General features: G+C 37.0%; 1 protein-coding gene across 5 annotated transcripts in view; it reads left to right on the top strand.

Annotated features, from left to right (window-relative positions):
• Positions 1–12,624, top strand: part of MFSD14B (major facilitator superfamily domain containing 14B) — a 166,647-nt gene extending 154,023 nt beyond the window's left edge. For all 5 annotated transcript variants that reach the window (XM_082469758.1, XM_082469755.1, XM_082469757.1 and 2 more), the window contains 7 exons: positions 524–742; positions 2,408–2,521; positions 5,016–5,087; positions 6,509–6,621; positions 8,115–8,212; positions 9,999–10,141; positions 10,843–12,624. In XM_082469758.1, coding sequence (XP_082325884.1) covers positions 524–742; positions 2,408–2,521; positions 5,016–5,087; positions 6,509–6,621; positions 8,115–8,212; positions 9,999–10,141; positions 10,843–11,094 — 1,011 coding nt within the window. In that variant the 3' untranslated portion in view covers positions 11,095–12,624. The remainder of the gene's footprint in view (positions 1–523; positions 743–2,407; positions 2,522–5,015; positions 5,088–6,508; positions 6,622–8,114; positions 8,213–9,998; positions 10,142–10,842) is intronic.
• Positions 12,625–22,000: the final 9,376 nt, after the last annotated feature.

Genomic DNA, 22,000 nt, shown 5'->3' with positions numbered 1-22,000 from the left:
AATCTTTTTGGATTTTTTGTTGTTGTTATAGCTTTTTCTAAGATTACCAGAGATTTTTCCCCTCTCAGTGCTAATGAAATGGTGAAACAGTACATGTTTTTGGAAGATGAAATCAAGCCTAGTCTCTGAATAATTTGTAGATTTTATCATCAACCCTGCAGAAATTTTTTTCATACCTTTCTCTCTACATCCCCATTCCCCAAATAAAGAAGATTAAAACATGTATATTTTATTTATGGGGGAGGTTTTACAATTTTTATTTCTAACAAATCATTATTTTGCATTCTTGTAGCTTTCTAGAATAACTCCAATTAGTTAATAGCTTGTGAACAAGTCCTTAAAACAAAATTACTTTCATTCTTTTTCATTCTTAAAAGTTGTGTGCAACACAATCCTTTTGTCTTTTTTAAGCCAGGGAAGGATGGCTTTAGGTATGTACCTGTGGGAACCTGGATGAGAACAGGAATATAGGTGTGCACCTGCAGCAGATGGGACCCTGGGTGAGAGTGTGCTTTTTCCATAGGTCTCAGCCACATTTGCAGCCAGTCTGGTCAGCAGCCCAGCCATTGGAGCATACCTGTCCGCCAGTTATGGAGACAGCCTTGTTGTGCTGGTGGCCACAGTGGTGGCTCTTCTGGACATCTGCTTCATCTTATTGGCTGTTCCAGAATCTTTGCCAGAGAAAATGAGACCTCTTTCCTGGGGAGCTCAGATTTCTTGGAAACAAGCAGACCCTTTTGCGGTAAATAAAAACATGAAAACATTTACTTTCCTAAATATCTTTCTAAGCCATGCAAATAAAAGAACATTCCTGCAGTCTCAAGCATCCTAGCAGTTGTTGATCTATTTTTTTTCTCCAGTAAAAATAGAAAAAATGTATTTGCAAGTAAGGGACTGAGGTAGACTGTACACCAAGGAATATATAGAATTGCTACTTCTTAAGTCAAGCATGTGGTTATCCTATGGGAAGAGACAAGAAATGTCCAGTTTATCCCTGATGAAGACTTGGGAAGGAAGGGTTTTTTCTTTTTGCATAGTTGTTTTCATCTTTCTTTTAACAAAATAAATGAAGGTGGACATTTGAAGTGGTTGTTCCGATTCACTTAAATTCAAAAAGGTTAAATGCATTTGGACCGACTAAAGCAGTTATTATCTAAGTTGTTAATATACACCCACGTTGAACTTGTCTTTTGCGGATTGAATGGAGTCTTTGTTTTCTCTTTTGTCATGGGGGAATCCCATTAACAACTAGAAAAAGTACTGAGAAGAAGAATCTTCTCTCCCCACCTTCTCTGGTTTGAAATTGTTCTTGAAGAAAATATGTGCGGAAAAACATAACCAGAGATTTGATATTTGCTTTTTTCCCTTAAGTTTACCTTTTAGGAAAAATACATGTAAGAAAACTAACTCATGAGAAGTTCTTTTCTAAAAATCTCCCTCATTGTATGACCTGGGGACCCTGCTCATTCTGTTTGTGCTGTAATGTCAGATATCAAGAAATAGGTGTGGAGAGAAGGAAACCAGGAGTGGAGGCAGTCAGACCTCCCACCTTGTCATGTACTGGTCAAGCTACACAGAGAAATTCCTCTATGTAGTGGAACTATTGTGGCTTACTTTTCAGGGCTGTTATGAGGATTGCAGTGAATGTATATAAATTAACCAGTCTAGTGTCTGGTATATAGCAAGGTCCCAATAGACATTAGCTACTTTTGCTTTTAATTATATGAAGGTTACAGTTATGATGACTTAGAATGCACTGCAGAACTCTACACTCTGTAGACAACTTTTGGTGCACCTTTTGGTCTACTCAAACATCCTGTGTAGAGAGGAGTATAGGATTTTTGGACTAGGTTGTAACATTCAAAAAGTTGTTACTGGTCAGAGAATCTTGTCGTCACTGACCGCATGGCTGGAGCATATTTATTTGTCTACCAATTTTAAAGGCAAATTTAATACTAACATTTTAAAGTATAGAGTAAATTTATGTGTAATTAAAACACTGTGCTGTTTATGGCTTTAAAGGAGTTGTATTATGAATGAAAGAGAGAGATGAGATTTTCTTAAAAGGTTCTGGAGCAATGTTTTTTCAGGGTCTGTTCATAGCATGTTCAGGGTCTGTTTCAGGATGTGAACCAGTATTGTTAACAAAGATGAGCAAATTTTTTTTTAAAAAAAAGAGAGAGAGAAAGCTATAATATTTGAAACATACCTCTGAAATTAGGACTTCTAACCTCCTTTAAGAGATGGTGATAGAGTTAATGTTAAGGCTCAATTCCTTTTATATATAATCCATTCATCTTTTGTTATCCACCTTAATAGATCAAAACAGTGCAGCCAATATCCCAGAATATCAGTGACATCAGTATCTATTTGCTTTTTATATGTTTCTATTTCTGCTTATTCCTAGTCACTGAAGAAAGTTGGAAAAGATTCTACTGTCTTACTAATCTGCATCACCGTTTTTCTTTCATACCTTCCTGAGGCTGGACAGTATTCAAGTTTTTTCCTTTATCTCAGGCAGGTGAGTAGTGAGTGCCTAGTAGCTTTTGAAAATGAGGAAAATCAGAGATTGGGATCTGGCTAGAGGTATTTTGTGGGAAAACACTGTAGAGAAAAAAAATGTGTTAACTTGCTTCTAGTTATAAATGTAGGTGCTGACATATAATTAGTAGTCAGGAAACCTTTAGTGCAATAATTTTTAAAATACAATAAAATGTTTACTGTGGAAAAAATTTCTTTGAGAGTTATACAGAAAGAGAATTAGTAGAAACAGAATTTATTAAATCTTTAATAATACCCATTAAATTTCAAAGAGAGGTAAAGTTTATTTCAGAAGTGCCCTGACCCCCTGGGTCTGATCACAGCCAGCTTGCTTAGCTATCTATAGTAGGCCATAGCTCAACACCACTGTAGACTGACTTCAAGGTGGCTCACAAACAATAACCAAAATAATCTTTTCTCCCTTCTGATTTTTCTCTTTAAAAAATTACACTTTACTTTGTCCTCCCCAAAAGGCAATTGACTTACGGCAATTAAAAAAAAAAGTTCCCTTTTCCAACTGTTGTTTTAGGTCTCTGGGATTGCTAAGACCTGAGTTGCCTTCCACTGCAGTCCTGTCTTGGTCTTTTACTGATTTCACTGGAAGTCCTCCTCCTAAATTCCTCTATTTTTAGAGATATTTTTAAATAAAATTTGTTAAATTCTCCATTCTCATAGTTTTCCTGAGAGTATGAGACTACAATATTTTATATGGTGGCACGTTTAAGTAAAACTTTTTTTCAAGCAGTTTTATTTTTGTTTTGCTCATTATGGTGGGTGGATGCTGGAGATTTAGAGGGAAGAGTGGTGAGATAGTGTGGTTAATGTAGAAAATTATATATGCATACATTAAATTACATTAAATTTGCATTTAATGTAGAAAATAATGTAGGAAAAATGGGAACGTCCAAGGAAGAAAGTGAAAAAACATGTCTCCTTCTCAAAGTGTTCAACATAGAGTTACCAGCAAATCTATTTCTAGGTATATATAGCCAAGAGAATTGAAAACACATACCTATACAAAAACTGTTACACAAATTATTATTCATAGTAGGCAAAAAGTAGAAACTACCCATATGCCTATTAACTGATGAAATGGATCAACATTATTGGCTGGGTGGTAGAGTAGGCTGGAGGAATGGGAATCCTAATGGGGTACCATGTTTCTTTGAGGAGTGATGAGAGCTTTTAAAATTGATCATGGTGATAATTTCCCAACTCTGTGAATATAAAACTAAAACCATTGAATTGTACACTTGTAATGGGTGAATTGTATGGTATTTTAATTCTGTCTCAATAAAGCTGTTTTAAAAAATATATTTACAGGGGGTGTGGGGAGGGGTGGACTGGGAGTTTGGGGTTAGTAGATGCAAACTATTACATATAGAATGGATGGACAACAGGGTCCTACTGTATAGCACAAGGAACTATATATTCAGTGTCCTAGGATAAACCGTAATGGAAAAGAATATAAAAGAGAATGTGTATTATGTATAACTGAGTCACTTTGCTGTACAGCAGAAACTGACGCATTGTAAATCAACAATACTTCAATTAAAAATATATATATATATTTACAAATTAGACTGAGAAATAGATTCCAATTTTTTAAAATTGCATTTGATTAGAGAGTAATAGGATATTGTTAGTGTCAGCAGCACTGGTTTGGGAACCAGAGGTTCTAGCTCTAACTCTTTTTATTAGCTAGTTGTGTAACTTGAAGCAAGACGGTCATTTATGAAATGTGAAGATTGTATACAATAACTTCTAAAGTTTTTTTCTGAATTTTATAAAGTTTCAATAGATAGGGCAAATAAAAACTTGATATTTAAAAGTTTAAAGTTTTAGTAGGCATTTCAGAGCTGCTGTTAAGATTAAGAGGCTTAGAAATCATTACCAGCTAACTTTGGCTGCTCTTTAGAATTAGAATCACCGTGGAAGCTTTTTAAAGCATACCTGTGTCTGGGCCCAGAGAGTCTGATTCAATTGGTCTCAAGTGGATTCCAGCATCTCATTTCTCCCCTCTCCCTTCTTCTCTTCTCCCCTTCTCGGTTGCCCACATGATTTTAATGTGCAGCCAAAGTTGAGAGCCACTGACTTTGCCAGTGAGCATACTCTGTGTTGGCAGCATCAAAAATCGAATCATTTTCTTCATGTTCTCTCTAACGCTTGATAATGTTATATTTGTCTCTTGGTGGGTTGCAGATGGGGATGGATATGAAAAAAATAGGTAGGCCTACAATAGAAAATATTATATTTAATATTTGTTAAATTAAGTTGTGCTGCTTATAATTATTTCTTATGACAGATTTAGATATAAATTATTGGTTAAATAGGTTCAACTTTGAGCACTGCCTAATTTGCCATTGTCAAGGTTTTATGAACTTTCCTCAACTATTTTATTCTATGGCTTTAATGGAACATAACATTCCTTATTTTTATAATATCTGTATTACAAAGTGTTTTCATTTCCACAGGTCATAGGTTTTGGATCTGTTAAAATTGCAGCATTCATAGCTATGGTAGGAATTCTGTCTATTGTGGCTCAGGTGAGTGTTATTTTACCCATCCTTTTTTTTTTTTTTAATGTTTTTAATCTGAAGTAACTGTAGATTCATAGGAAGCTGCAAAGAAATATTCATGGAGATCTCCTGCACCGCTACCTCAGTTCCCCTCCGCCTCTGCCATGGTAACATCTTGTGCCCTATGGTATAATATCAAACCCAGTAAACTGACATGGATACAGACCATAGAGTTTATTCCATTTTTAATAGAATCTTAAGGTTATGATTTAGGAGGCATTTAACACAACTTTTCAATACTTTGTAGAGTACATGTTGTTACCTCTAATGGATCAATTCAGCAAATAAAAATTTGCTTTTACAACCACCAACCACAATCTAACTCCAGTATCTCCAGTATTGCAAAATTAACCAGAAAATGTTTCAATATTATTTTAATATTGAAAAGTAATAAAGGTGAAAAGCAGAAATGAAATTTTGTAACTATTACAATCCTTGCTGTCCCCAGGACTGAAGAAATGTGGTAAGTCAGTACATTAGGATATATGTAATGAGTAAAGAGTATTTATTAAATGTTTCCTCATCTATTATAGGACCACAAAAGGCAGGGCATATGTGCTTTTAAATTAATTCATTGATATGCTTAGATGCGTTCACTATATCATATGGGACTGTTACGAGGCTATTTCCCTGGAACAGCTATATGCTGCTTTAAAGCATGGTAGGCCAGGTGGATCACTCTTCTGTGATAACTCTCTAAAACAGAAATGAGAAGGCTGCAAAACTGCTTTGCCCAAATATTAGAATTGACAAGGCTCATAAGAATGCATCAAACCAAGGGCCTTTTATTTTTTTTAACTGTATCAGCAAATGTAAATTTGCTTGTAAATTTGATTTTGGCTTGTTTTTTATATTAACTCTGGTTAGTCGATTAGCCCAGATTCATCTTTTATCCTATGCCTTTTCAGGCTATCTCACCTAATTTTTTAGCAGAGTATATATTTGTTAAAATCACATTTGTATCAGTCCAACTTTGTGAAACTGTTAACCCCCACCAAAATCCCACATACTCTGTAAATGTTCATCAGGGGTTTGCTATTCACTGGTGGTTAAATTATTGGCATTTCTCCAAAGAGGCCGACGCATTTTCTTCTCAATCACAGTAACTGTTGAACAGCTGTGATGACCTTTTGGGAAGTGATAAGCACCAGATAAACAGGTTTCTGGGGAGGAGGCCGAAGGCCCTGAGCTCAGGTTAGTCTGGGAAGGCCCCGAAGTTTCACCCCTTTAGAGCTACATCAGTACTGCACGGCCTCCAAGGTCTTAGGTCAGGTGGTCTGCCATTTTGAGATTCTTGGTCACCATTAATGTGCTTCCTCACAGAACTTGCATCAAATCTTGTGCTTGTGTTCATATGATTACTCAGGATTATCCCCTTTGCTTTGCAGACGGTCTTTCTTACCATCTTGATGAGATCATTAGGGAATAAGAACACCGTTCTCCTTGGTTTGGGTTTTCAGATGTTCCAGTTAGCCTGGTACGGTTTTGGATCTCAGGCATGGTAAGCCTCTCCCATGGATTCTCATGAACAAATAGACAGATGTATCTTTTAGAGGAGCTCGAATTCGTTGAGTGTGATCTGAAGGAAGCAGGAGTTATTTTATTGGCATAGTGTATTCAACATTTCAAAAACTGTTTAGACTTAATTTGGGGAAGGGTAGAGCTGGTAATTTAGGATTATTTGGATAGATTGCCTTCACCTCAGCAGGCTTTCAGTGAGTTGTTACTTCCTCTGACCCTCCGAAAAAAAGTTTTATGCCTAATTTTTAAACACATTTGTCAATTTTTGGAGACAACACATTATAGGCAAAAACAAAACAAGAAGACAAGGAAAAATGACTGATTATGGTGGGATTTACTACTATCATTAGCTGAGTGACTTTGGACAGTGACATAACCTTTATAATATAAAGCATATGAGTTAGATGAACACTGAGATCTCCTCCAGAATCTTGTGTATCCTGATCAGTTATTACTCATAGTGTATTAGATTCCCATTAAGAGGAAGGAAGGTCAAATTAAGCCCTGTGGAATAAAAAGAAATAAAAAGAATTTTGAGTGCTATTTTGTTGTGTGGCAAGTTTCCCTATGTGCCTGGCTACCAAATACTACAGTTCCTATCTCTGTTTTAGATATTTGAGTTGGTCCCCATTTTGCAGTCATAAATGGATGACACAATTTAGAAGAACTCGAAATGCTTTAGGTGGTCAGTGGTTGATTCTTCTTGTTCTTGGAAATCTTAATTTCAGTCCCATGAACTTTGGTTCAGTAGCTGATTCAGTCAAACTCATGGTACCTTAGAAAGATTCTGTTGACCTAAAGGGTTTTTCCTTTTAAGTAAGGACGTGCATGTCGTCCCCAAGAGAGTCTGGCCAAGCAGGTTTTAAGCCCAGTTGGGGCCTCACTTTGCTCACACTCAATGCCTAATACTGACACACATGTAGGTCCCTTTCATTGAGAAAAAAACAAAGGTCTAAAGGAAGCACACTTGGAAGTCTGCAGGATATCATCCTGAACTTCAGGTCTCTGAAGTGTTGTGTGCCACCAACTTTTTCTGTCGGTGGCACACAACACTTTATTGAGGGGTAGAAAACTGAGCAGCTCAAAGACAGTATGGAGGTGAGCCTTTGAGAAGTACAAAGAAAAAAGTGGAAAATTGGTAGGGAAAATGTGGTACTTATAGAAACAAGAAATCCTTTTGCATTTCATTGAGCTTGCATCTAAATATGGTAATAGGGAAACCAGGAAGAACAGATTTGACAGAGGTAAAATAAATGAAACTTTCCCAGCCCGTGAAGTGATCAGTATTAACAGATGCATAACCTTCTAGGTTAAAAAAAAAAAAAAAATCCATTTTTAAAGAGGAAAAAAATAAATGCAACTTAACAGAAGAAAACAGAAAGCATTTTGTGCTTTTGCCATTGTTTGTACTCTGAACAGCAAGCTCGTTGGGGCTGGCCTGCTCCCTGACCGCAGCCTGTCCTGTCATTGCAGGATGATGTGGGCAGCAGGGACCGTGGCCGCCATGTCCAGCATCACATTTCCAGCAGTCAGTGCCCTCGTCTCTCGGAATGCAGAGTCAGATCAGCAAGGTGAGGTCACTGTTTTCCTCCTTCAACAGAGACGTACCTGCCATAAGCATGAGCAACTCTGAGCCTGTCTTCACATCAACAGAGCAAGAGGTTACAGCCATGTGGTCCCTGCTCAACAATCATACCTATTTACTTTGGCAAATAGGAAAATTCTGTTTTCCTTCCTACTTTGATCTTTTATCATATTTTTGAAATCTGGACTCAGCAGGTCAGAATACTAAGACAACTATCCATTTTCTCTTTTCAGTTTTGACTCCTCTTTTATTTGTCACCGTTAGAATTTAGAATTTACTAGACTTTAATCATATTTTAACAGACTAGTTAGTAAAACAATGAGTTCTTTATTTAATCACTGAAATTTCTTTAATTTGGAATCACTCAGAGTCTATTACTCAGTTTAGGAAATGATTCTTTGAGTGGATAAAGAAAAATAAATCTGAGTAGTTCTTGATAATTGGATGCAGAGTGAGAGACAAAATTAAGATGACTATGTAGAGTAGCACTCTGTCTAGACTCTTACTTCATCCTTCTGTGCCTCTGGCTTCCCTATCAGGCAGTTCCTACTGCCACAATTAATCCTTTTCTTTCTCCATCACTTAATGACTTACCTGACTGTAGTCAGGAAGTAGTGAATTTTAGAAGAAAAAAATTTTAATGCCTTAGAGATATTTTTAAAGTGTCAATAAAAAACTAGATTGGAAAAGATAGTTTATTCATTGCACCTATTTTTCCACATCAGAAATTTGCCATCTTATTCATATCTACTTTTATTTTTTTTTAATCTTTTTTTTTTTTTTTTTTTTTTTTTTTTTACAGTAGGTCCTTGTTGGTTATCTATTTTAAATATAGCAGTATCATTTGAAGACCACAAATTCTGTGTGTTACCCTGGTTATGTTAACTTAGCTGACTGCATCCTTAGGGAGGTGTTGTGCTTGAAGTAAAGGCATGAGCTATCTGTGAAGGATGGGCATTGCCTCAGCATCTAAGAGACACTATCCTATCTCTCAGGGCATGAATTTTCTTTGGCCTTTTTTATGCTTACATGTATTAATACAGATGTTTCTGAATGTCAGCATATAAACTTATTAGAACACACTGTATTAGGTTGAATTATATTTGACCATTTTTGATTTACAGAAACATTCATCTCATGGTTCAAGCTAATTTTTTACCTGCCACATTAGATACCAGAGATATCTAGAAATTAGCACTTGTGGGATTTTTCAGTAGAGGTGTACAGGGAGATGGACCTGGAGTATGGAGGTTGCTGTGAGGAACAGAATCTGTCTGAAGGTGCTGGGAGCACACAGCATCAGGACCTCTGGACTCACACATGGGCAGGGGGGATACAAGAGGCAAAGGGCAGATTTTTATTGTAAAAACACCATTAAGTGAGTAGAAAAGGAAAATCTCAATCCACAGAAAAGTGTAAATTGCCTATAAATGGAGAATATTAAAACTTTTTATTATTCCCTGATTATAGGAAGCTCTGCTGTTAGGGAATTCAGCCTCAAAAGGATTTTAGAAACATCACTGTCATTTCATATCCTATAGATCTTAGGACAGGGAGTGAGGATAGCATTAAAAGGACATAGAAAACCAAGGAAACATTAGTGCAATGAATGAAAATATGATGGGTAAAGTCCCTAAAATCTACTTTCCACAGCCCAGACTACTCAGTCCAGCAGAAGCAGTATTTCATATTAGTAAGAAAGTACTGTTAAGTCTCCAATCTTGAGATGCTTATCTGAGAATACTGGCTCCCTTCTCTTTTTTCTGATTTAGGAGTTGCCCAGGGTATCATAACTGGAATAAGAGGACTGTGTAATGGCCTGGGGCCAGCCCTGTATGGCTTCATATTCTACATGTTCCACGTGGAACTGACTGAGTTGGAACTGGAATTGAATTCTAACAATGCTGCCCTGCAGGTAATTTGGTAATAAGTCTAGGTTTACAATAGCAATTGTGTCTGATTATAGCAAAATCTTCTGACCTTAAATTTGGAAAGTGTTCTTATTTTTATAATACTATTGTATTTGACAGTAGTAAGTGCTATGTTCATTGCTTCCTGCGACTAGGGAGGGATCATTTCAGTGATTTAATATCTTATGTAAAAGATTTGTCTGAACTTTCTTCAGATTCTGTTTTCACCTATATAATTACTCTGATCAGAATACTGTCCTCTGGTGAAGCTCAGGCCAAATAAAAGATGAAATGACCTAAAATTCCAGCTAGAATTTGAGCTAGAGTGCTTTTTCTACTATTTATTTGCTATTACTTCCCTCCTTCCAAGCTATATTTAATATAGATTTCTATACAAAATTGGAATTACTGTTCATGTACATAGTGCATAATCTCAGGTCACAGGGCAGGATTAGAGATAAACAACTGTTGTTTACATGTTTGGTTAAGCTGTTGGAAAGTGGTGCACAAAGCAGTGATTAGTTGCCCTCCATCATATTCCAGACACCAGGCTTTGTTAGAATTTGCTATGACACTTAATGAACATTTGCTTATGAGAAAGTAACTCACTTTTCAGTGGTGTGCTTTTTTGGGGTCGTCCAGGACTAATTTTGATTTGAAAGACTAACCAAATTCTTCATCTTCATTTGTTTCCCACACCCATCAGGGAGCTGTCATCCCAGGCCCACCGTTTTTATTTGGGGCATGTATAGTTCTTATGTCTTTTCTGGTTGCCTTATTCATCCCTGAATACAGTAAAGGCAGTGGAATTCAAAAACATAGCAACAGCATCAGCGGCAGCCTGACCAACACTCCAGAACGAGGCAGTGATGAAGACATTGAGCCACTACTGCAGGACAGCAGCATCTGGGAGCTCTCTTCCTTCGAGGAGCCTGGGAATCAGTGCACTGAGCTATAAACTCTGCAGAAACGAGAATTCTGTAGACTCCATCTCTGAGAGCCATGGGGGAGCCACACCACACTGGAGACTTCATGGTGCTGGAGGGGAGATACTAGTGGCATCCCTCAGGGCCGAGTTTGAGAAGTAACCACCTCCATCCCTCATCTCCCTCCCCTTCCTCCTCCTGTTCCTTTTCTACCATTCTTTTTCTTTCTGTTTATATGTTAGAACAAGTTAAGGTTTGAAATACTTTTCTGCAAATAATATGCAACTCTCAAAGTTATCTGGAGTCCACACTTTGAAACTCAGAAAAAGTCATCTCTGGTAGAAAGGATGACTTTCCTTTAATAACTCCAGAGTAAGAGTGACCATGTCCTTTTCGGTAGAAGGTGCAGGATTATAGTACAACTGCCTTCTCTGGCAAAATTTGAGATAAAGAATCCCATATTTTCTTCCCTCCTGTTTCTCTGAACTGTGCCCGTTTAGCCCATAGGTGTTTATGAGTGGCCGCTCCAAGGGTCACTCAGTATCAGGGATCTATTGCCTTTGTTCAAAGGTCAAGCAAATAACTAGTCTTACTCTCCTTTCCTTCTCTGTACTTCCTATTCTTGGCTAGAATGAAATTCAGCATATACACCTCTGGGCAGTAATAATATTGATTAGTGATAACCTTTACCAGATGAAGGAAAATTTTTTAATAACTTTAAATCATGAAGAACTAGCAATTCAGATTCCTGGACCTAATGTTTTGGTTAGGTCCAAGGTGATTTTACAGAAGAAAAACATACAGCAGCCATTCTGGTGGCAACATAGAAATTGGAGGGTGCTTGTAAGAAAGTTTTCAACAATGTAAACATTCCTAAGTGAGAATGAGAGTTAGTAACTGGATACCAGTGGAGTTTATATCCAAGTTTAGACTCACGTAATGCATTCTTACTATATTTGCTCCCACCCACATCTCCTGTGTCTTACTTTCCAGTGTTTCTCATTCATCACACACCTGCCTTAACTGCTCTATGTAAGCATTTGTTTTCAGTCAGTCTTTATTTTCACCTATCTTTCTGCCATTTGAATCTCATGGGAATATGCACAGCAAATTCCTTTCTAAAATATGATGGTTTAAGAAGCTCAGTTTCACAATAAGTGTCTTGCTAATTTTTTGAGATGTTTTATGGACAAAGAAAACTTTACAGATTATATGTATTTTCCTGCACCAGTAAGTGGACCATTAACTAGGGCCCATCTTTAACATAGCACTCCTTTGAAAGTTTTATAGGTATGAAATATATGTAGATATTCATAAGGAGTTTTAAATTTTTTTTGATGGGGTGCTATATAAATCTTGTATTTATAAATGTAATGAAGGTATTGACAGAAAAAAATATATACAACTTTTATAAAGGATTGTGTACTGACTGAATACATTTAAAAGAAAATATATTTTGAAACCTGTTCTGCTGTGAACAAAGATAACATATCTTTTTACTATGCTGTTGGTTTTTAAGTTAAGCTTCCTAATGCATAATAAATTTGCAATGGATACTTTTATGTCTTTTGTGTTTCTTTAAAGCGAACAATACCATTGATCTTTGGGTTCTCCTTTGGGTGACTTTCAACTGAAATAAGTTTTTAGTCCTTAAGCTAATGCAGAAGATATGTGTATTTTCAAAATAAGTTTCATTTCAAAACCTCCCTTCAAAAAGTTGTGATCTTCAAAAAGAGATCACAACTATTTTTTATTTTTAAAAAGAGCAGGGATACAAAATACTTGTACACCCATGTTTATTAGCAGCATCATTCACAGTAACCAAAAGGTGGAAGCAACCCAAGTGTCCATTGTTGGATGAATGGATAAAGAAAATATGGTATATATTATACATAAGTGGAATATTATTTGGCCTTTAAAAGGAACGAAATTCTGACACATGCTACAATGTGGATGAACCTTGAAGATATTGTGCTAAGTGAAATAAGGCAGTCACAAGATGACAAATACTCTATGGTTCAACTTATATGAAATATCTAGTCAAATTCATACAGAAAGTAGAATAGTGGTTGCAGGACTAGGGGGAAAGGGAAGTGGGAAGTTATTATTTAATGGGTAGAGTTTCAGTTTTGCAGGAAAAGTTCTGGAGATGGATGGTAAGGATGGTTGCACAACAATGTAAATGTACTTCATGCCACTGAACTACTTACAAATGGTTTAAATGATCCATTTTATGTTAGGTATATTTTGCCACAGTTTTTAAAAGATGCTCTCATGGAGTCTTTGTTCTTTACCACTGCTTATCAAAATTGTAGTTTCTTTACCCAGTATAACAAATGTCATTTTTTAAAATTAGGTAGATTTTTAAAATTGAGATAAAATTAACAGGTGTATTTTGCGACAGTTTTTAAAAGATGCTCTCATGGAGTCTTTGTTCTTTACCACTGCTTATCAAAATTGTAGTTTCTTTACCCAGTATAACAAATGTCATTTTTTTTAATTAGGTAGATTTTTTAATTGAGATAAAATTAACCATTTTAACCATTCCAAAGTGTACAATTCAGTGGTTTTTAGTTTATTCACAAGATTGTACAGCTATTAGCACTATCTAATTCCAGAACATTTCCATCATCCCAAAAGAGAAACCCCATACCCATTAGCAATCACTACCAATTCCCCCTATCCCCATCCCCTGGAAACCAGTAATATACTTTGTGTCTATAGATTTGCCTATTTTGGACATTTCATATAAATGGAATCACAGTATGTGACCTTTTGTGTCTGGCTTCTTTCACATAACGTTTTCAAGGTTCATCCATGTTGTAGCACGTGTCAATTTTTATTCCTTTTTTAAGGCTGAATATTCCATTGTGTGGCATATGCCACATTTTCTTTATTCAGTTATCAATTGATAATGTATCAATCAAATGTCAGTTGGCATTTGGATTGTTTTCACTTTTAGGTTATTATGAATAATGCTGCCATAAACATTCTTGTCCAAGTTTTTGTGTGAACCTGTCCTCCTAGGTATATGTCAGGGAGTGGGGTTGCTAGGTCACGTAGTAACTATGATTAGCCATCTGAGCAACCGGCACAGAGCTGCACATTTTACATTCCCATCAGTAATGTAAGAAGGCTTCAATTTCTCTGTATCCTTGCCAACATTTGTTATTTTCTGTTTTGTTGTTGTTGTTTATAGACATCTTAGTGAGTTTAGCGTGGTATCTCATTGTGGTTTTGATTTGCATTTCCCTAATGATTGATGATGATGTTGAGCATCTTTTTGTGTGCTTATTTGCCATTTGTATCTTTTCTTTGGAGAAATGTCTATTCAAGTCCTTTGCCTATTTTTGAATCAGATGTTTGTTCTCTTGTTGAGTTGTAAGAGTTCTTTATAATTCTGGACACTAGACTCTTATCAGATGTATGATTTGCAAATATTTTCTCCCATTCTGTGAGTTGGCTTTTCTGTTTCTTTATGGTGTCCTTTGATGCACAAAAGTTTGTGTTGATTAGGTCCAGTTTATCAGCTTTTTTTCTTTTTGGTGTTTTGTATGGTGTCATTATCTAAGAATCTGTTATCAAATCCAAGGTAATGAACTTATCCATATGTTTTCTTTTTTTTTTTTTCTTTTTTCACACATCTTAAAAGTTACCATTTTAACCATTTGAAAGGTACAATTCAGTGTTTTTTAGTATAGTCATAATATTGTTTAGCCATCCTTACTATCTCCAAAATCTTTTCATGTGCTTGCTGGCCATTTGAATATTCTCTTTGCAGAAATGTGTATTCAAATCCTTTGCCCATTTTTAAAATGGATTGTCTTTTGTTGTTGGGTTGTAAGTGATCTTTATATATTCTGGATGTAGACTTATATCAGATATACTGTTTATAAATATTTTCTCTCATTCTGTGGCTTTTCTTCTTACTTTCTAGATAGTGTCCTCTCATGCACAAATTTTGATAAAGTCCAGTTTATTTTTTTGTCAATTGTGCTTTTGGTGGCATATTTGAGAAACCATTGACTAATCCAAGGTCATGAAGGTTTACAACTATTTTTCCCTTCTAAGAGTTATATAGTTTTATCTCCTACATTTAGGTCTTTGATCCATTTTGGGTAAATTTTTTGTATATGGTGTGAGACAGAAGTCCTAATTTATCCTTTTTCATGTAGTTATCCAGTGCACCGCACCATTTGTGGTTGTCTTTTTTTTTTTTTTTAAATCTTTATTGGAGTATAATTGTTTTACAATGGTGTGTTAGTTCCTGCTGTATAACAAAGTGAATCAGCTATATGCATATGTATATCCCCATATCCCCTCCCTCTTGCATCTCCCTCCCACCCTCCCTATCCCACCCCTGTAGGTGGACACAAAGCACCGAGCTGATCTCCCTGTGCTATGCAGCTGCTTCCCACTAGCTATTTTACATTTGATAGTATATATAAGTCCATGCCACTCTCTCACTTCGTCCCAGCTTACCCTTCCCCCTCCCCATGTCCTCAAGTCCATTCTCTACGTCTGCATCTTCATTCCTGTCCTGCCCCTAGGTTCTTCAGAATTTTTTTTTTTATTCCATATATATCTGTTAGCATACGGTATTTGTTTTTCTCTTTCTGACTTACTTCACTCTGTATGACAGACTAGGTCCATCCACCTCACTACAAATAACTCAATTTCGTTTCTTTTTATGGCCAAGTAATATTCCATTGTATATATGTGCCACACCATCTGTCAATGGAAACTTAGGTCACTTCCATGACCTGGCTATTGTAAATAGTGCTGCAATGAACATTGGGGTGCATATGTCTTTTTGAATTAATGGTTTTCTCTGGGTTTATGCCCAGTTGTGGGATTGCTGGTTTATATGGTAATTCTGTTTTTTGTTTTTTAAGGAAGCTCCGTACTGTTCTCCATCATGGCTGTATCAATTTACATTCCCACCAACAGTGCAAGAGGGTTCCCTTTTCTCCACACCCTCTCCAGCATTTATTGTTTATAGATTTTCTGATGATGCCTATTCTAACTAGTGTGAGGAGATGATACCTCATTGTAGTTTTGATTTGCATTTCTCTAATGATTAGTGATGTTGAGCAGCTTTTCATGTGCTTCTTGGCCATCTATATGTCTTCTCTGGAGAAATGTCTGTTTAGGTCTGCCCATTTTTGGATTGAGTTGTTTGTTTTTTTGATATTGAGCTGCATGAGCTGCTTGAAAATTTTGGAGATTAACCCTTTGTCAGTTGATTCGTTAATAAATATTTTCTCCCAGTCTGATGGTTGTCTTTTCGTCTTGTTTGTAGTTTCCTTTGCTTTGCAAACGACTTCAGGTTTCATTAGGTCCCATTTGTTTATTGTTTATTTTATTTCCATTACTCTAGAAAGTGGATCAAACAAGATCTTGCTGTGATTTATGTCAAAGAGTGTTCTTCCTATGTTTTCCTCTAAGAGGTTTATAGTGTTTGGTCTTACATTTAGGTCTCTAATCCATTTTGAGTTTATTTTTGTGTATGGTGTTAGGGAGTGTTCTAATTTCATTCTTTTACATATAGCTGGCCAGTTTTCCCAACACCACTTACTGAAGAGACTGTCTTTTCTCCACTGTATATCCTTGCTTCCTTTGTCGTAGATTAGTTGAACATAGGTGCATAGGTTTCTCTCTGGGCTTTCTATCCTGTTCCATTGATCTATATTTCTGTTTTTGTGCCAGTACCACATTGTCTTGATTACTGTAGCTTTGTAGTATAGTCTGAAGTCAGGGAGTCTGATTCCTCCAGCTCCGTTTTTTTTCCTCAATACTGCTTTGACTATTTGGGGTCCTTTGTGTTTCCATACAAATTGTGAGATTTTTTGCTCTAGTTCTGTGAAAAATGCCATTGGTAGTTTGATAGGGATTGCATTCAATCTGTAGATCGCTTAGGATAGTAGAGTCATTTTCACAATGTTGATTCTTCCAATCCAAGAAACATGGTACATCTCTCCATCTATTTGTATCATCTTTAATTTCTTTCATCAGTGTCTTACAGTTTTCTGCATACAGGTCTTTTGTGTCCTTAGGTAGGTTTATTCCTAGGTATTTTATTCTTTTTGTTGCAATGGTAAATGGGACTGTTTCCTTAATTTCTCTTTCAGATTTTCCATCATTAGTGTATAGGAATGCAAGAGATTTCTGTGCATTAATTTTGTATCCTACTACTTTACCAAATTCATTGATTACCTCTGGTAGTTTTCTGGTAGCATCTTTAGGATTCTCTATGTATAGTATCATGTCATCTGCAAACAACAACAGCTTTACTTCTTCGTTTCTAATTTGGATTCCTTTTATTTCTTTTTCTTCTCTGATTTCTGTGGCTAAAACTTCCAAAACTATGTTGAATAATAGTGGTGAGAGTGGAAAACCTTGTCTTGTTCCTGATCTTAGAGGAAATGGTTTCAATATTTCACCATTGAGAACGATGTTGGCTGTTGGTTTGTCATATATGGCCTTTATTATGTTGAGGAAAGTTCCCTCTATGCCTACTTTCTGGAGGGTTTTTATCATAAATGGGTGTTGAATTTTGTTGAAAGCTTTTTCTGCATCTGTTGAGGTGATCATATGGTTTTTCTGTTTGAATTTGTTATAATGGTTTATCACATTGATTAATTTGCATATATTGAAGAATCCTTGCATTCCTGGGATAAACCCCACTGAATCATGGTGTATAATCCTTTAAATGTGCTGCTAGATTCTGTTTGCTAGTATTTTGTTGAGGATTTTTGCATCTGTGTTCATCAGTGATATTGGCCTGTAGTTTTCTTTCTTTGTGACATTGTCTGGTTTTGGTATCAGGGTGATGGTGGCCTCATTGAATGAGTTTAGGAGTGTTCCTCCCTCTGCAATATTTTGGAAGAGTTTGAGAAGGATAGGTGTTAGCTCTTCTCTAAATGTTTGATAGAATTCACCTGTGAAGCCATCTGATCCTGGGCTCTTGTTTGTTGGAAGATTTTTAATCACAGTTCCAAATTCACTGCTTGTGATTCGTCTGTTGATATTTTCTATTTCTTCCTGGTTCAGTCTCAGAAAGTTGTGCTTTTCTAAGAATTTGTCCATTTCTTCCAGGTTGTCCTTTTTTTTTTTTTAATTATTTCATTTATTTTATTTTTGGCTATGTTGGGTCTTTGTTGCTGTGCGTGGGCTTTCTCTAGTTGCGGGGAGTGGGGCAGTGCCTGGGCTTCTCATTGCAGTGGCTTCTCTTGTTGCGGAGCACGGGCTACAGGAGCACGGGCTTCAGCAGTTGTGGCACGTGGGCTCAGTAGTTGTGGCTCGCGGGCTCTAGAGTGCAGGCTCAGTAGTTATGGCACGCAGGCTCAGTAGCTGTGGCTTGTGGGCTCTAGGGCGTAGGCTCAGTAGTTGTGGCACACGGGCTTAGTTGTTCCGTGGCATGTGGGATCCTCCGGGACCAGGGCTCGAACCCGTGTCCCCTGCATTGGCAGGCAGATTCTTAACCACTGTGCCACCAGGGAAGCCCCCAGGTTGTCCACTTTATTGACATATAGTTGCTTGTAGAAATCTCTCATGATCCTTTGTATTTCGGCAGTGCCAGTTGTTACTTCTTTTTCTTTCTAATTCTATTGATTTGAGACTTCTCCCTTTTTTTCTTGATTAGTCTGGCTAATGGTTTATTAATTTTTGTTTATCTTCTCAAAGAACCAGCTTTTGAGTTTTATTGATCTTTGCTATTGTCTCCTTCATTTCTTTTTCATTTATTTCTGATCTGATCTTTATGATTTCCTTCAATCTGCTAACTTAGGGACATTTATTTTGTTCTTTCTCCAATTGCTTTAGGTGTAAGGTTAGGTTGTTTATTTGAGATGTTTCTTGTTTCTTAAGGTAGGATTGTATTGCTATAATCTTCCCTCTTAGAACTGCTTTTGCTGCATCCCATAGGTTTTGGGTCGTTGTGTTTTCATTGTCATTTGTTTCTAGGTATTTTTTGATTTCCTCTTTGATTTCTTCAGTGATCTCTTGCTTATTAAGTGGTGTATTGTTTAACCTCCATCTGTTTGTATTTTTTACAGATTTTTTCCTGTAATTGATATCTAGTCTCATAGCGTTGTGGTCAGAAAAGATACTTGATATGATTTCAATTTTCTTAAATTTACCAAGGCTTGATTTGTGACCCAAGATATGATCTATCCTGGAGAATGTTCCATGAGCACTTGAGAAGAAAGCGTATTCTGTTGTTTTGGGATGGAATGTCCTATAAATATTAAGTCCATCTTGTTTAATGTATCATTTAAAGCTTGTGTTTCCATATTTATTTTCATTTTGGATGATCTGTCCATTGGTGAAAGTGAGGTGTTGAAGTCCCCTGCTATGATTGTGTTACTGTCGAATTCCCCTTTTATGGCTGTTTGCATTTGCCTTATGTATTGAGGTTCTCCTATGTTGGTGCATAAATATTTACAATTGTTATATCTTCTTCTTGGGTTGATCCCTTGATCATTATGTAGTGTCCTTCTTTGTCTCTTGTAATAGTCTTTGTTTTAAAGTCTATTTTGTCTGATCTGAGAATTGCTACTCCAGCTTTTTTTTTTTAATTTTTTTTAATAAGATATTCATTTTTATTTATTTATTTATTTTTCACTATGTTGGGTCTTCGTTTCTGTGTGAGGGCTTTCTCCAGTTGCGGCAAGTGGGGCCACTCTTCATCGCGGTGCACAGGCCTCTCACTATCGTGGCCTCTCTTGTTACGGAGCACAGGCTCCAGACGCGCAGGCTCCGTAGTTGTGGCTCACGGGCCCAGTTGCTCTGCGGCATGTGGGATCTTCCCAGACCAGGGCTCGAACCCATGTCCCCTGCATTGGCAGGCAGATTCTCAACCACTGCGCCACCAGGGAAGCCCTCCAGCTTTCTTTTGATTTCCATTTGCATGGAATATCTTTTTCCATCCCCTCACTTTTAGTCTGTATGTGTCCCTAGGTCTGAAGTGGGTCTCTTGTAAACAGCATATATACAGGTCTTGTTTTTGTATCCATTCAGCCAGTCTGTGTCTTTTGGTTGGAGCATTTAATCCATTTACATTTAAAGTAATTATCGATGTGTATGTTCCTATTACCATTTTCTTAATTGTTTTGGGTTTGTTATTGTAGGTCTTTTCCTTCTCTTGTGTTTCCTGCCTAGAGAAGTTCCTTTAGCATGTGTTGTAAAACTGGTTTGGTCATGCTGAATTCTCTTAGCTTTTGCTTGTCTGTAAAGGTTTTAATTTCTCTGTCAAATCTGAATGAGATCCTGGCCGGGTAGAGTAATCTTGGTTGTAGGTTTTTCCCTTCATCACTTTAAATATGCCCTGCCACTCCCTTCTGGTTTGTAGAGTTTCTGCTGAAAGATCAGCTGTTCACCTGATGGGGATTTCCTTGTATGTTATTTGTTGCTTTTCCCTTGTTGCCTTTAATATTTTTTGTTTGTATTTAATTTTTGATAGTTTGATTAATATGTGTCTTGGCCTGTTTCTCCTTGGATTTGTCCTGTATGGGACTCTCTGTGCTTCCTGGACTTGATTATTTCCTTTCCCATATTAGGGAAGTTTTCAACTATAATCTCTTCAAATATTTTCTCAGTCCCTTTCTTTTTCTCTTCTTCCTGGACGCTATAATTTGAATGTTGGTGCATTTAATGTTGTCCCAGAGATCTCTGAGTCTGTCTTCAATTCTTTTCATTCTTTTTTCTTTATTCTGCTCTGCAGTAGTTATTTCCATAATTTTATCTTCCAGGTCACTTATCCGTTCTTCTTCTTCAGTTATTCTGCTATTGATTCCTTCTAGAGAACTTTTATTATCATTTATTGTATTGTTCATCATTGTTTATTTGCTCTTTAATTCTTCTAGTTTCTTGTTAAACGTTTTTTGTATTTTCTCCATTCTATTTCCAAGATTTTGGATCATCTTTACTATCATTACTCTGAATTCTTTTTCAGATAGACTGACTGTTTCCTCTTCATTTGTTTGGTCTGGTGAGTTTTTACCTTACTCCTTCATCTGCTGTGTGTTTCTTTGTCTTCTCCTTTTGCTCAACTTACTGTGTTTGGGGTCTCCTTTTCGCAAGCTGCAGGTTCGTAGTTTCCGTTGTTTTTGGTGTCTGCCCCCAGTGGCTAAGCTTGGTTCAGTGGGTTGTGTAGGCTTCCTGGTGGAGGGGACTAGTGCCTGTGTTCTGGTGGATGAGGCTGGATCTTGTCTTTCTGGTAGGCAGGTCCACGTCTGGTGGTGTGTTTTGGGGTGTCTGAAATTATGATTTTAGGCAGCCTCTCTGCTAATGGGTGGTGTTGTGTTCATGTCTTGCTAGTTGTTTAGCATAGGGTGTCCAGCACTGTAGCTTGCTGGTCGTTGAGTAGAGCTGGGTCTTAGCATTGAGATGGAGATCTCTGGGAGAACTTTCGCCATTTGATATTATGTGGAGCTGGGAGGTCTCTGGTGGACCAATGTCCTGAACTCAGCTCTCCCAACTCAGAGGCACAGGCCTGACACCTGGCCGGAGCACCAAGACCCTGTCAGCCACACGGCTCAGAAGAAACGGAAGGGAGGGAGGGAGGGAGCAACCAAACCTAAAAACAAATCCACCAATGATAACAAGCCCTAAAAACTATACTAAAAAAAGGAGGAGGAAGAGAGCAACTAAATCAATAAACAAATCAACCAATGATAATAAACTCTAAATACTAAACTAAGATAAACATAAATCCAGAAAAAAATTAGATGCAGAAAGCAAACCCCAAGTCTACAGTTGCTCCCAAAGTCCACTGCCTCAATTTTGGGTTGATTCATTGTCTATTCAGGTATTCCAGAGATGCAGGGTACATCAGGTTGTTTGTGGAGATTTAGTCCACTGCTCCTGAGGCTGCTGGGAGAAATTTCCCTTTCTCTTCTTTGTTTGCACAGCTCCTGGGGTTCAGCTTTGCATGTA

Source organism: Balaenoptera physalus (genome assembly GCF_965194825.1).
Source record: "Balaenoptera physalus genome assembly, chromosome: 7".
NCBI lineage: Eukaryota > Metazoa > Chordata > Mammalia > Artiodactyla > Balaenopteridae > Balaenoptera > Balaenoptera physalus.
The sequence above is the reverse complement of the archived record's forward strand: the minus strand, read 5'-3'. Positions and strand labels throughout refer to the sequence as shown.